Raw genomic sequence first — 15,822 nt, forward strand, 5'->3', positions numbered from 1 at the left:
CACACGGTAGCCTTTGCATTGCCTGTTAATGTCTCTCACACGTTCATCACTAATTAGGGTAATGCTTTAGATTTCTTCATTTTGTGGCATAACTCAAAATTTTAATCCATGCACATTTCCATTCTCACGCATATGGTTTTTTTTTGTTTGTTTTTTTATATTCTTCCCATCTCACTGGTGTGAAAAGTCAAACACATATGGTACAGAAATGGACAAATAATGCATGAAATGTATTAACAGACTTTATTATAAAATATCCAGCAAACATTAACCGGTGAGCTGAGTGTTTTGTGTTTAGAAAAAAACAGAACATTAGGATATTACCTGACATGTTAGGGTCTGCAGAGAGTACCTCTATGGAAACGCTTAGAAAACCAAGGCCAATATATATACAAATAAATAAATAAACAAAACTAAAATAGCTCAGATATGTAGGAAATGTGCCAATCATCCGACTGAGAAGCAGTGCAGAAAATGTAAGAATCTTAGGACAACAGGCAATAGCTCAAAATATATTTGCACCTCCAGGCACTGTAAAACTGTAACTCTTGTGGGGTTGCCAGTGGCCAGTGCATATTTGGGCAGAGTAAGCCATTTGTTAAGATTTGGGAACACAATTAAAATAGAAAATGTCTCACCCTCCTTCTGAAGCCTGAACATTACATACTCCACATTATACCTGATCTAGAATCCAACCCACATCACGCAGTCATTCTTAATCTGTTGACTGTGGCGTAGGTAAAGCTGGCGCTCCATTGGAAAAGCAAAGAGATACCATCTCTGGAAGAGATTACCAGCCGCTTAGATGACATATGCTCATACGAATAGATGGCCTTCTGAGTTAAGGGTAACTTTTCCAAACATGCTCTGCCATGGCAAGTTGACTATCGAGAACCTAGGTCGCGCTGCCACTGTGACGACCGACATTGATCCCTGGGAACCCTACTTTTCGCGAATCGCGGAATACAGGTCGCACAACCGCTCAGAGCAAATATTCTATCCTATGCCTGTTCACTCAATATTGGTTTAACTAAATGTATGCTAGCTACCCCCACCTTGTATACCCTTTTCTTTCTGTATCCCTTTCAAAAAAATCTCAGCAGCAGTGACACTAGTGTAATAAATGAGTTAGCAATGGGAATATGATACAGGGAAATGCCGGTATACTGTGAAGTACTCTTAACCTACTCATGCAATGTAAGACCTGTTATGGTGTTCAATGTGTCCAAACCTGCAATATGACCTTGTCACTTATGTGTTGCTGTTGTTAAACTCAATACAAATCATATATGATAAAAAAATAAAATAGAATATTTCAAAAAGAAAAGCTAACAAACTTTGAACTGCATGTAACATAAGTCCCTGATAAGGGACAATTTGAAGCAAAAAAATAGACATATAGGTGAGTCTCAGCTGGTTGCCGCAGCATAAGTGTACAGCATGGCTCTCAGCATAATGAATTGGGTGACCATCGCTGGGTGCCATCTGTGTGTTGCTGCTTTGGACCCTCGGGGCCCAACTTATGAGTCCTCTGACAGGCCCAGTGTTCCTAGTTGCACTGCTGCTCCTGCATATTTTGTACAGAATGAGTGGTATCTTCCAGCAGGACCTGTAGAGTCCACAGTGAGCACAATCTGTAGCGTAGGCTGCGGTCCTGGAGGAGAGTGGTGAAGGGCCCCATAAATCTTCTCCATTGAAAGGTATCCTTTTAGAGGTCTGCAAAAAATGTCAGTGACATATTTTCAATGGAGTAAGGAGAAGTCCCCTTAAATGCAGCCAGCACCGCTGCTTTATCTGCGCACAACTAGATCCATAGTTGCCGCCTCTGGGGCCCTTCGGATTTTCGGTACCCATAAGACCCCATCAATTGTGATGTTCCTGGCCTGCTTAGGTGCTAGCAGGGCCCCCATCAGTCTCCTCAACAAGTGTTGAAGCTCTGCCATCGCAATATTTTACAATACACCTCTAACCTTGAGGTTTTTGCGGTATCTCATGTCATCTAGCATGGCAAAGTGTTACTCAGATAGTTGCTGGTTTTTTTTTTAGTATTTTCACTTCAAGTTGAAGCTCTACAATGGACTGTGATTGCTTCTCCGATGAAGTCTCTACCTTTCCCAAGTGGCTCACGAGGCTTGTTAGGTCGATGCGGAGCAGTGCCACGTCAGCCTTGTTTGTTTTATGGAATTCTCTCGACACCTGCTGAGGAGATCTCGTATGTTCATGTTCAATCTTGGCTTATCAGGTTCCTGTTTTTTTTGTCTTGCGGCCCATGGTGAATATTGGAGCAAATTCAGCTTTTCGGTCTCTGCAACAGCCTAAAGTCATTAGTATATTGTGGATTTGCACGGAGCCCATCTATTGTGTGACTGTCGAGTATAGCTGCTAAGCTCTGTCCTATTTGCATATGGGTTCTGCCTCAACTTACAGCAATATACTACATAAACCCAAGAGCAGAGTACAGAATATTTGATAGAGTCCTAACCTCAACATTTGAGGAAAGGGATTTATGGGTAATTATTTCTGATGACTTAAAGATAGGCAGACAATGTAATAGAGCAGCAGGAAATGCTAGCAGAATGCTTGGTTGTATAGGGAGAGGTATTAGCAGTAGAAAGAGGGAAGTGCTCATGCCATTGTACAGAACACTGGTGAGACCTCACTTGGAGTATTGTACACAGTACTGGAGACCGTATCTTCAGAAGGATATTGATACCTTAAAGAGAGTTCAGAGAAGGGATACTAAACTGGTTCATGGATTGCAGGATAAAACTTACAAGGAAAGGTTAAAGGAACTTAACATGTATAGCTTGGAGGAAAGACGAGACAAGGAGGATAATGTAGAAACATTTAAATACATAAAGGTAATTAGCACAGTAAACAAGGAGATTTAAAAGAAGAAAAACTACCACATCAACAGGATATAGTCTTAAATTAGAGGGGCAAGGGTGTAAAAATAATATCAGGAAGTATTACTTTACTGAGAGGGTAGTGGATGCATGGAATAGACTTCCAGCTGAAGTGGTAGAGGTTAACACAATGAGGGAGTTTAAGCATGTGTGGGATAGGCATAAGGCTATCCTAACTATAAGATAAGGCTAGGGACTAATGAAAGTATTTAGAAAATTGGGCAGACTAGATGGGCCGAATGGTTCTTATCTGCCGTCACATTCTATGTTTCTATATGATTGCAATACCGGGCAGAAGAATTAGTACCTGTCCAAATGTTGACACTCTGGTTGTGGTCAAGAAGCAAGTGTCTGTCTTAGTAACTGCCATAACCCAGGTTCTAGCCTCAGTTCTTCTGATCCAGTTGGCCATGTAACATGGTAAAGATGTGGAGTTTAGGTTGGTATTTCATTGCCTGTGGTGCTGTCAGACCTTCCGGCATCCGTACTCCGGGGACTTCCGGGTAGACGGAGCGCGGCCACTCCCCCTCCTCTGACGCGGTTACTCCCAGGATACAAAGGGAGACCGCGGCAACACCTCAGTGCTGGATCAATTTGAAAGCCTCCCGCGAAAACTTCAAGCTACGTGTATCTGTGTTTACCTCTACTGTGTATCGGACCCGGACTGTTTATCGTTTACCTGCCTTCTCCTCTCCTCGACCACGGACTTGCCTTTGGATACTCTTTTGTCTGCAGCAACCTTAATCCTCTCTGAGAAACATCTCTCATCAAACCGGATTACCACCCCTACAAAGCTAAGTAGAACTCATCTGCCTAAACAGGAGTATTGTTATCCTGCATCTCTGCTTACCTTCTTTTGCTTCACCCTAACTAATTGTTCTGCTGCCATCTAACAATTCTACATTGGAATCTCATCTCTGTTCAGACTAATAATTGCCTCACCCTAATCTTCTCTGCAAAGCCTGCTGCTGCTTGATTTTCTGACAAGGAATTAAAGAGACAGCACAACTTGAATTTTACTTTATTTCAATTTTAAAAATTTAATAAACAAATTCAGTTATCTACAGTTGTGATCCATATTATCAATAAGTGACCATTACAGATTGATCCAGCCCTCTTAATGGATCCAGTAGATCTCACTTCTGAAATCACAAGATTGAACCAAAGAGTGGATACGCTTACTCAAGGCATGCAAGACCTACAGGTCACCAATGAACGAATCCTTACTTATGTAAGGGACTTACAAACACACACTCCTCATACAGTTACACACTCGGCTAGTGATCCTGCTGTTTCCAACCCCGAAAAGTTTTCTGGAGACAGGTCCCAATACCGGGAATTTATCAATTCTTGCAAATTGTTGATTGCCTTGAAACCTAGATCTTATCCCACCGAAAGATCTAAGGTTTGTTCTGTTATTTCATTTTTAAGAGGCGAACCCATGGCCTGGGCTCATTCCTTCCTGGAGAATGATGACCCCATATTGGATTCCCTGGATGAATTCTTCGAAGCCATGTCTCTCCTTTACGAGGACCCTAATAAACAAGCAACTGCAGACTTAACCATTAGAACACTGCAGCAAAGAAACAGGCCTGTCGAAGATTACATTGCTGAATTCAAACGATGGGCACCAGAAACTCAGTGGAATGACATAACTCTACGTAACCAGTTCCGTATTGGGTTATCTGAAGCTGTCAAGGATGAGCTCTCCAGGACAGAACTACCTACTACCCTGAATACTCTTATCCAATTGTCAATCAGCATTGACAGACGACTTAGGGAAAGAAAAGCTGAGAAGTCACTCACTAGCTCCCTATGGAAAAAACCCTTCACTTCTTCACGAGCACCAGAGAAACCTGTAACTCCCACAGAACCTATGGAAATAGGGGTTTTGAGAAGTCCTCTTACTCCAGAAGAGAGAACCAGAAGAAGACAAATGAACCTCTGCATGTACTGTGCTTCTCAAGAACATGTGGTCCCAGAATGTCCTCTATTGAAACGTCCTAGAGGCGGTAAGCATGGTTCTACTACAAATGTAATGAGTGTACTTCCCCCTAAAACTACCTCTCATCTCTCCTCTGTTTCTCTCATATTACAGTGGGACAAAGAAAGGATTACCACTGATGCCATTATCGATTCCGGTGCTAATGGGGTTTTCCTGGACTCATCCTTCGTTACAAAAAATAAAATTCCTTGTGTTCAAAAACGTAATTCCGTCTCTGTCAGAGTTATTGATGGCTCCTTAATATCCTCTGGGCCCATTCGTTCTGAAACTATCCCTTTAAGAACTACTACCAATCATATCCATTCTGAATTTCTTGTTTTTGATGTTATAAATTCTCCTCTTTATCCAATTATATTAGGACTCGACTGGTTGCGGACTCACAACCCATATATCACATGGGCTCCTTTCTCTCTCACCTTTAACTCTGCATATTGTAAGGGAACATGTCTACAACACATCCCCATTCTACTAGTTACTGAAGAAACCCCCATACCTTCCATCTATTCTGAGTTCGCCGATGTATTCAGTAAAAAGGAAGCGGAGACACTTCCTCCTCATCGACCTTATGATTGTCCGATTGACCTTGTTCCTGGTGCTCCTATCCCTTTTGGACACATTTACCCTCTCTCTGAATCAGAGTTAAAAACCCTCAAAGAATACCTGGATGAGAACCTCCGTAAAGGGTTCATTAGACCTTCCTGTTCACCAGCCGCTTCCAGCATGTTTTTCGTAAGGAACAAGGATCAGACTATACGCCCAATCATCGACTACAGGTCATTAAATAAAATAACTATCAAGAATCGTTACCCTCTTCCCCTGATCAATGAGTTGATCGAAAGATTAAGAACAGCTACCATCTACACTAAACTTGACCTTCGTGGGGCATATAACCTTGTTAGAATCAAGGCCAATGATGAATGGAAAACGGCGTTCAGGACCCGATATGGCCTGTACGAATATCTTGTCATGCCCTTCGGGCTCTGTAACGCCCCTGCAACATTTCAGCATTTCATAAACGATATCTTCAGAGATCTCCTAGATGTTTGTGTCATCATCTACTTAGATGATATTCTCATATACTCCAACAACCTTGAGGAACACAGAAAACATGTGAGATGGGTATTATCCAGATTAAGAACACACAAATTATATGCAAAACCAGAAAAATGTATTTTTGAAGTCAATGAAATCACTTTTTTGGGATACGTTATCTCCCCTCATTCCATAAGTATGGATACTTCAAAAATAGATTGTATTGTCAATTGGTCTACTCCTGCTAATATTAAGGACTTACAACGTTTTTTGGGATTTGCCAACTTCTACAGGAAGTTCATTAAAAATTACTCCAATGTAGCTCATCCTCTTAACCTGCTCAACAGCAGTAAACGTTCCTTTGCTTGGAACGAAGAGGCTCAAGCAGCCTTTGATGAATTAAAACGGAGATTTACAAGTGCTCCCATTCTCCAACTCCCTAATCCTGATTTTCTCTACGTCATGGAAACAGATGCTTCTGACGCCGCTATCGGGGCTGTCCTGTCTCAGCAACGATCCCCTCAAGATCCTCTCCATCCAGTGGCTTTTTTCTCACGATCTATGTCTCCTGCTGAACGAAATTATCCTATAGGAGAAAAAGAATTGTTAAGTATTAAAGCAGCATTCGAAAACTGGCGACACATACTTGAAGACTCACGCACTCCTGTGATTGTATACACTGACCACAGGAACCTTGAATATCTTCATTCGAACAAAACTCTCTCTGCCAGACAAGTAAGATGGAATCTTTTCTTTGCCCGATTCAATTTTCAAATTATTTACAGACCTGGATCCAGAAACAAAAAGGCAGATGCTCTGTCCAGGATTCAACAAGATCTTCCTGTGACTGGAACTCCCCCACCTAAAATCATAGGTATCATTTCGTCATTAATAGATGATATTAAACATCTTAAAGAAGAAGATCTTGAGCTTCCCAAACAAAAGAAACTATCAAAAAAGGACGGTCTCTACTACTTCAAAAACAGGTTATACATTCCTCCCTTGTTTAGGAATAAAATTCTCACCTTAATACATGATTCCCCTCTGGCTGGTCATCCTGGTACAAGGAAAACACTGGAGCTGTCTAAAAGATATTACTGGTGGCCTCGCCAGGACAGAACCATAGAATCTTATGTCAAAACCTGTCCAACCTGTCTGAGATCAAAATCTGACCATCATCCACCATTCGGTCAACTGTTGAGCCTACCGATCCCAGAGAGACCTTGGCAGTCCATTTCAATGGATTTCTTGGTGGAACTCCCTCCTTCGCAACATCATAACACCATTCTAGTAGTGGTAGACCGTTTCACCAAAATGTCTCATTTTATTCCTTTAAGGAAATTACCCTCTTCATCGGAGCTTGCAAAAATATTCATCGACAACATAGTGAAACTCCATGGACTTCCTGAGGAAATCATTTCAGACAGGGGAACCCAGTTCACCTCCAAGTTCTGGAATGAGATGTGTTCCTCTCTCAGTATTCAACGTAAATTGTCTTCAGCCTATCATCCCCAAACCAACGGACAAACAGAGAGAGTTAACCAGTGTGTTGAACAATACTTGAGGTGTTATTGCTCTCACTTACAAGATGATTGGATCACATGGTTACCAATGGCAGAATTCTCGTATAACAACTCTGTACACGCTAGCAGTAAAATGACTCCATTCTTTTCAAATTACGGATTCCATCCCTCTTCGATTCCTGATCAGGGACTCCCTTCTTCTAATCCATTCGTCTCCAACCACAACGCTTTCATGTCTGCCCTCTTCCTCAAGTTGCGTGATAACCTCAAAAATGCATCCTCTGCTCAGAAAAAGTTTTTCGATACTGGCAGACGGCCTTCCCCTGCTTACAATGTTGGTGATCTCGTATGGCTCTCTTCAAAGAACATTGTCACAAACCGTCCCTCAAAGAAACTGAGTTCTCTCTTCCTTGGCCCTTTTCGTATATTGTCTCTTATCAACGAAAACGTGGTCAGATTGAAACTTCCACCTAACATGAAACTTCATCCTGTCTTCCATGTGTCTCTGCTTAAACCACACCGCTCCGACCCTTTTCTAAGGGATGCTCTTACCACTCCTGATCCCCTTCTGGTACAAGGTGAGGAAGAATACGAGGTCCAGAGGATCCTGGATTCGCGAATCCATCGTGGTTCCTTGCAGTATCTTATCCGGTGGAAAGGCTACGGAGTTGACGAGGATTCCTGGGTGTCGTCCTCCGCGGTGCATGCTCGTCGACTCATCAACGCGTTCCATGCTCGCTACCCTTCCAGACCTCGTTGACAGCATCCGGTGGCTGCTTCTTATGGGGGGGGGTTCTGTCAGACCTTCCGGCATCCGTACTCCGGGGACTTCCGGGTAGACGGAGCGCGGCCACTCCCCCTCCTCTGACGCGGTTACTCCCAGGATACAAAGGGAGACCGCGGCAACACCTCAGTGCTGGATCAATTTGAAAGCCTCCCGCGAAAACTTCAAGCTACGTGTATCTGTGTTTACCTCTACTGTGTATCGGACCCGGACTGTTTATCGTTTACCTGCCTTCTCCTCTCCTCGACCACGGACTTGCCTTTGGATACTCTTTTGTCTGCAGCAACCTTAATCCTCTCTGAGAAACATCTCTCATCAAACCGGATTACCACCCCTACAAAGCTAAGTAGAACTCATCTGCCTAAACAGGAGTATTGTTATCCTGCATCTCTGCTTACCTTCTTTTGCTTCACCCTAACTAATTGTTCTGCTGCCATCTAACAATTCTACATTGGAATCTCATCTCTGTTCAGACTAATAATTGCCTCACCCTAATCTTCTCTGCAAAGCCTGCTGCTGCTTGATTTTCTGACAAGGAATTAAAGAGACAGCACAACTTGAATTTTACTTTATTTCAATTTTAAAAATTTAATAAACAAATTCAGTTATCTACAGTTGTGATCCATATTATCAATAAGTGACCATTACAGGTGCAATTATGTCAGCATCATTTTATTTTAATCGTCCTCTACTTTCTAGGTGGCATTCTTTTCACTTTTCATTGTATGGATGTCAAGGTGGACTGGAATCAGCCCAGATTTTACACTGTGCATAAAAGAGTGGATAAATGAACAATTGCATGGAAGGGTGTATACCAAAAGTTTAGACCCCGATAGTGTTTTAGTCTATTTTGAATGCTTGAAAGTCTTATTTTGTGGTTTCTGAGTCTTGAAATGGTGCAATTTCAATAAAATGTCCCCTACTTTTTTTAATTGCTTGCCAGACATGTGACTTATATGTAACATGTTCTTCCCGACATTCCTTCTGCGGTTTAACATTTTTTATATTGGTTTGTATTTGTTTTACATGGTTTTCTTGTTCTTTTTCTTACAGATCTTTGTTCATGTAGATTTGATAGATTTAGCAAGATGTGCTCAAGTTTGTCGTTCTTGGAAGATAATAACTCAAAACAGTTCACTCTGGAGCAGTGTAAGTACACCGTGTTTCTGGGAAACAAAATATAAATTACCTATTTATGGTTTGATTTAAAGGAACACTACAGACACATAGAGATCTCCAGCTTGCTGAAGTGCTTTATGTGTCTGGAGTCTGTCATTTTTTTCAACAGCTATTAAAAGTGCCAATTTCCATAGAAACTGTCACTGTTATAACTGGGGGACAAATGCCTTGCTGGGAAGGATTTTTTCCACTTCTATTAGCTCTACAGATTTAGGACATGGAAGTATGTGGTTCGCAGCACTACGCGAGTAATTTGTTTCACTGGTAAAATCAGTGCAGGTTTATTTCCAAGTCATTTAATGACTTTGTTCATGGCGCGATTCACAAGGAAATGCCGAAAAAGGAAAGCTCTCAGCATGCTCTTTTAACTGCCAAAAGGAGATACAGGTACCCATGAATTATGTATGAATTCATACATTTTTACTCAATTATATTTTTTCTATAATTCTTTATTTTTTCAGTGCATGTGAAATAACGTTTGCAAGGTATAACATGACATTAATAGGCAATGCAAGAAAGCAGTTTGCGTATACTAAGCATGTGGATAAAGATGCACCATTTTTTGTGGTAGAGGCAATAAGTAAAAGGTTCTGACCTGAGTCAGACCTTGCATAAAAACAACAATATTAAACGTTTGGTTTGCATGTCTGGCGGGGTGCTTGTTGTGATGATATAGTGTGTTAGCATGCACAAGATCAGGCATAAATACTGTTTGTGCTGAGGCTAATGTTATTACTATTAATATTGACGGAGTTACGTGTGTCTAGTGAGTGCTCTTCGGGTACCCTTGTGCATGTTAGGGACGGCACCCTTCGATCTGTGCTTCTCTTGTTGCCGAGCCTGCAATGTAGCCGGGTGGAAGTGAACTGTAGCTGAGGTTGTCTGAGCTGAATCCGATTGGGTGTAGGCAGTTTGGTGGCTGCTAAGTGTGGTCATGTAGCTTGATGTGGGTTTAAGTATATGGGTGTGCGTGGTAGTGTGTGCCTCCGTCTTTTAATCAGCCTCACTTGTCGGGCCTGGGCCAAAGATGATAGTGTTGTTGCTTCGAGGGGAGCTTGGGCCGGTTGCGGCTGTTAGTGCCCCTAACCAAGGGGGCTGCGGGGAGGGGGGGGGAGTTGCGGCGGGTGTAGAGCCCTAGCCTTGCATCCCTATCTCACGGAGTGTTGCCCCTCCGTTCAGAGCCTCGTAGGGAGGGTCAGTATATCCCTAGCTCTGCACATGGGGGCTATGTAGGTTGCGGTAGCCTTATCCAGCCAGCTGGAGAACAGAAACCAAAGAAAACTGTTTAAACTTAGGTAAAACTGTGTGTTATGAGTACAGTCCCTTGTTGCCTGCTGCTCGTTGGGGTCCGAGCTCAGTCATGTCCCGGTGCTCGTGGTCGGGCAGTTTCGTGGGATGAAGGGGACTACTGTGGTCGGGTCCCAAGTGGATGTTCCTCTCTGATCTTTTGACGCCTCGCCAAGGGCAGACAGTCCCAGTGCCCGCAGCAGTGTAGGTGCATCTTCGGCCGCGGTGATCACGTGGCTAGATCCATTGTGGGTCACTGTGAGGGCTCGTGGAGTGGTCCAGTGGTATGTAACTCCTGCGGTTCTCAGTTGGCTCGTGGTTGGGTGGAGCGTTTTGCGCCATTGCAGGGTGGACCTCGACAGGTCTTGGAAGAAGGACAGGTCAGCACCCTCAAATGTGTATGGTGTTTGGTTTCGTATAGCTGCGAGGAGTGCTTTTTTGTCTTGAGCCAGGGCACAGCGAACTATGATATCACTCACGGCACTTGCTGGTGCCCTAGGTGATTTTGGCAGGCGGAACATGCCATAAAAAGTGAGCTTTTTGGCGTGTGTTGGCGGTAATAGGGAGGCTGTTAATCGTCGCAAGTAGTGGGGCATTTCGTCCATGGTGACGGACTCGGGTACCCCTCTTATCTTCAGGTTATTACGCCTGGAACGGTCCTCCAGCGTAGCAAGTTGCGTGGAAAATGCTTGCTGGGTTTTGTGGACGTTTTGCAGGGAGTCTTGTACCGATATCATTTCCCGCCTCATGTCTATAATGTCCTCTTCTGTGGCTCTCACCCTGTCTGTAACCACCTGTAAGTCAGCCGGATGACTGCTATGTCAGTTGCTAGCTTCTGGCGGAATTCGGTGAAGAGATTTTTAATATCATGCTTGGTGGCCAGAGCTGATATATCAGGTAAGGCTGCAGCTGTGTGTGCTGGTGTTTGTGGCAGGGTTTGTGCTTGAGGGTAATCAGGTGTTTGGGTCTGAGGGTCTGCTAGGGCCTGCTGGTTGGCTGGGGCCACCATTTTGGGCAGGGTTTGGCGCTGTAATAGGGCCCCTATGTCTTGGGATTCGCTTGAGGTACCTGAGAGAGGTTTCTGTGAGCGTCTTCCCATGGTTGAGGGCTGATCTGCAGGCAAGTGGATGTCTGTGCTCCAGTTGTGCTGGAGGGAGATGTGTCCCAGGAGATCCTCCAGGCGTGTAGCGTGATGGTAGGCCGCAGGCTTCTTCTGTCGCCGGTTCTGTCTGGAACCAGCAAAGAACAGCATGTGCCGATACTGGGAGATACCGGGATATAGATGCTGATGTGTGAGATGGTGGATGTGCAGTTTTTCCGAGGATATCCGTCGGATTGAGCAGAGACTCGTCGGAGCTGGCGAAAATGGCGTCCGCTCCGTTCCGCGGTTAAGCCCCGCCCCCCCTCAATTATATTTTTTCTTTAAACAGCACAGATATTATATTTTCTTTTTCTTTTTTAAATGGGCAGCATATAAATGAGATGTATAATATTTGTTAAAAATTCAAGCAAGACAAAGTACAATCTGGTGGAGACAACAAGGTGCTGGTTAATTTTATATAAATGAAATGCGTATAGAATGTAAAAGCAACAATTGGAATAAAATCTCTCTGAGTAGTATATGCTCTGCTAAAAATATGTCTAACAGGTTTCTAACAGTATGGCATAGCACTAGGTACAGATCATACTAAAGAGAAACTGATGGCCATGTAAGTTTAAAAAGAGAACAGTGTGGGGGCGGGGCCGGGCGGCCATGCCAGCAGGCTGTAGGTCACTATGGCTCCCAAAGAATCTTACTATTTTGCAATAAATACTTGCTTTTCCCGGCGAGTAAGACACTGGAAACATATCGCACAAGCTCCTGGAGTGTCCCGGTGCAGCCGGAGAAACTGAACACGGATGATTCCGGTTCCCGGAGAGAGACTCAGAGACTAGGCGACGGAGCCCTACACGGGAGCGGAGTGGGGCAGACGGCCGCTGCTTCGCTTACCACCCGGCCAATACACATCGGCAACGTACCAGACGCCCTCCCGGTCCCGTACCCCCCCCTCTGGACCGGTGGGGGATATCCCGGTCCCCACTGAGGAGATTGCCGCATTACCTAACTGGAGCTGAAACACCTGGGCATACCAACCCCTTCCTCAAGATGGCCGCGAGACCGCATGGCGCTGGAACATGTCCGCGAGGAACCACAAGCCAAACATGACCGGCTGCATACAAGCATCCAGAAGCAGGAGACCCTGGGGCCACAGTCACCGCTATCTCAGCACCACCACTTGGCACCACCTCACAATGCACCCTTGCGGAGGAGCCTTCCCAGGCCAAGAGCTAACTGGGGTAGAAGAACCCCACACCACCCACACCCTTGGAGTGCATAACGGCGGAGGCGCCATAGCCCACAGCACCGCTGCTTACAAGGACAGTTGCCTTGGACTCACACAGAGTTCAGGGAAGTGGAGCAGAGGTGAAAGCTCCATGGCAGGCGAAGTGATAAAGGTGCTCCTGTGCTCTACCTCAACCGGCTGTCTATGTCTATACTATACCAGATGTTTATTTTAAGCTTAAGTATCAGTGATTTATCACGCTGAAGCAACTCAGTGGGTCACATATCGTGGCAGTAAGCAGTTACCCTCTAAGATCCTAATCCTACGTCATATAGTATATTGCCCTAGGTCAAATAATCTGTTATCTTGATATTTTACTCATGTTGTTTCCCATGTCTAGCTAGCCTACCACTGTACTTACAAGCATGCATGCCTATAGCTAGGACATGAAAGCCTGACGAGTCATAAATAATAAAATTGTGCACGTTTTCTCATGTGCCCAAATGTTATATATATATGTTGATCAGCTTGTGGACTGCCGTTGGGGCACCTCAAGTATGTTGTACCCTTTTGCACTGCAAAAATATTAAATAAAAAAATAAAAAAAAAGAGAACAGTGTAAAACTGATGGCCTAATGAGACCCATAATTTAGAGAGAAACCAAAATAAACTATGTAACAAAAGATAAATAATGCATTTTATAGTAATAAATTTCAGGACGCTATATAAATAACCCCTAAACATGGGTGTAATATTGTTTTTAATAAACAATTGGAAAAAAGCAGGCACATTTGTAAAATTCTCTTGTGCCCTGTTTTTTGCTCTCTCCAAGTTTGAAGGGTAATCCAGACATGGACCCCTTGCTCACGGTGCCTAGAGAGATATCAGCTATGCCTCACTGATGATGCCTAACAAGGCTAAAACGATCGTCTGGGGTTGCTGTGTCTCTCATGCAGAGGGAACTTGCTGGCATTTCAGATCTGGACTGCCCGTATGGGTGGGACCAGTCTGATATGTTTTAGAGATGTTCTCTCTGTAATGGCACAAGATGAGCTAAAACCAGCTTGAGATCTGAGCGGGGACCCACCGAAGGGCAGGCTATTTCAGCTGCTGCCCGTTCTCAGTATTCTCTTGTGCCCTGTTTTTTTCTCTCAACATTTGTAAAATGTTCTGATATGAGGAAAGTACAAAAAATAATACTCATTACAATGGTATTAATGCAAAATCCATGGAAAGAAGGAATACATCTTCACCACGCTGTTCCAGTAGTACAATAGATGAAGAGAGCAGTCACAGACATGTCTCACCTGCCCACAAGTCCCTACCATGGCACCTTGTTGCAAATTGAGGTCCAATGGTTGCAGTATTGGGCCCATCTCAAAGTCAGGAGATATTGAGAAACATCATTGGTGGTCAACAGACTTCTTGCAAGCCACATACATACAATCCAGGCATCCTAGAAAGACTTAACCGGTTGTAGAGTTTGCCTTTATTGTAATGTAGTGTGCCAAAGATAGTATAGATGAGTTGTCACGACTCAAAACCCTTACTCCTTGTAGCCATTATTACAGCCATCTCCTCTGCATAAAACTGAAAGCAGAGCAGTACATCACTAGGAGTAAGGATAGGTGGTAAAGGGGTTTTAAGAAGCTGGAACTGTCCTTCATAATTCTGACCCTTGGCTTATTTAGGAGGTAACAAGGCCAAGTATAATCCACAGATACAGTGAGGAAACTCACTTTTGTCAATGGAATCAGGCATCTACAGAATTTTAATATTCTTCTGCCTAAGTACCTTGCCAAATATCCCCAGCTTAAAGTGAACCTATCTTTATAGATATAGATTTGCATTATTCTAACAATCTGGCTTGACTCATGTTGTACAGTTTAGTGTTTCTTCCCTTAATATTATTAAAATATCATATTTCCATTTATTTCCATTACCACTGTGAGAGCATCAATCATGTTTTCAGTGGGTGTTACACACCTCTCCTTCATATCTCGGTTTAGGAAGCAATACTTGCTTCCCATAACAGGTTATAAGTCCCCTACACTTGATGTTGGTTTTGTGTGAATAAACCGTATCTATTCTTTTTCTCCATTCTCAGATTGCCTATCCAAATCTGCTGCAATAAATCATTCTTGCTGTTTCTCTCCTCTCTCCACGCTGCTGCTGCTCTCACACATAGCCTGCTCCTTCTTCTACTTCCTATTGCAGGCATTACTTTCTCTTGAGCTAAAATTAAGCAGCATATGCCTGAACTGATTGAGAGTAGGGGGGGAAAGCTGTATTGTTTTTTGTTTTTTTCATTCTTTAAGTTTAGACAGTAGGTGATACAAATTATTTAACAAAATTACATTGATAAAGTTGCAACATAGGATTTTACATGTCAGTACATAAGGTGAAACAATAACCTGCATACCTAGAAATAGAAAATTGAAAGATCTGTATTTTAACATCTGATTTTAGTAAAATCTAGACATTTGCTAGTAATTGTGCTAGCACACTATAGACATGAAATTTGATTTTCTACCATTTAAGATTCATTTGTACTTGTTATGACAAGTACTCTTTAATGTAGGGGTTCCCAAGCTGTGGTACTGATAATTCCAGAGGTACAATCCAGTTCCCCCGGGGCTACGCAAACAAATCCATAATGGCTGTTCTGCTGGTGCAGCCACACACACATTCGGAACCACAGGGTCCATCAATTGGCCCATGCACTTAGGGTCACCAATGGACATGTGTCTATAGCGGACCTTCCTTCGCTCCATCCCCTTCC

The 15,822-nt window shown here is 43.4% G+C and overlaps 1 protein-coding gene across 1 annotated transcript in view; it reads left to right on the forward strand.

The window, feature by feature from the left end:
* The window catches only part of FBXL13 (F-box and leucine rich repeat protein 13), a 263,465-nt gene that overhangs the window by 81,702 nt on the left and 165,941 nt on the right, over positions 1-15,822 (forward strand). The window contains exon 8 of the mRNA XM_063448155.1: positions 9,304-9,399. Coding sequence (XP_063304225.1) covers positions 9,304-9,399 — 96 coding nt within the window. The remainder of the gene's footprint in view (positions 1-9,303; positions 9,400-15,822) is intronic.

This window comes from Pelobates fuscus, chromosome 3, assembly GCF_036172605.1.
Source record: "Pelobates fuscus isolate aPelFus1 chromosome 3, aPelFus1.pri, whole genome shotgun sequence".
Lineage (NCBI taxonomy): Eukaryota > Metazoa > Chordata > Amphibia > Anura > Pelobatidae > Pelobates > Pelobates fuscus.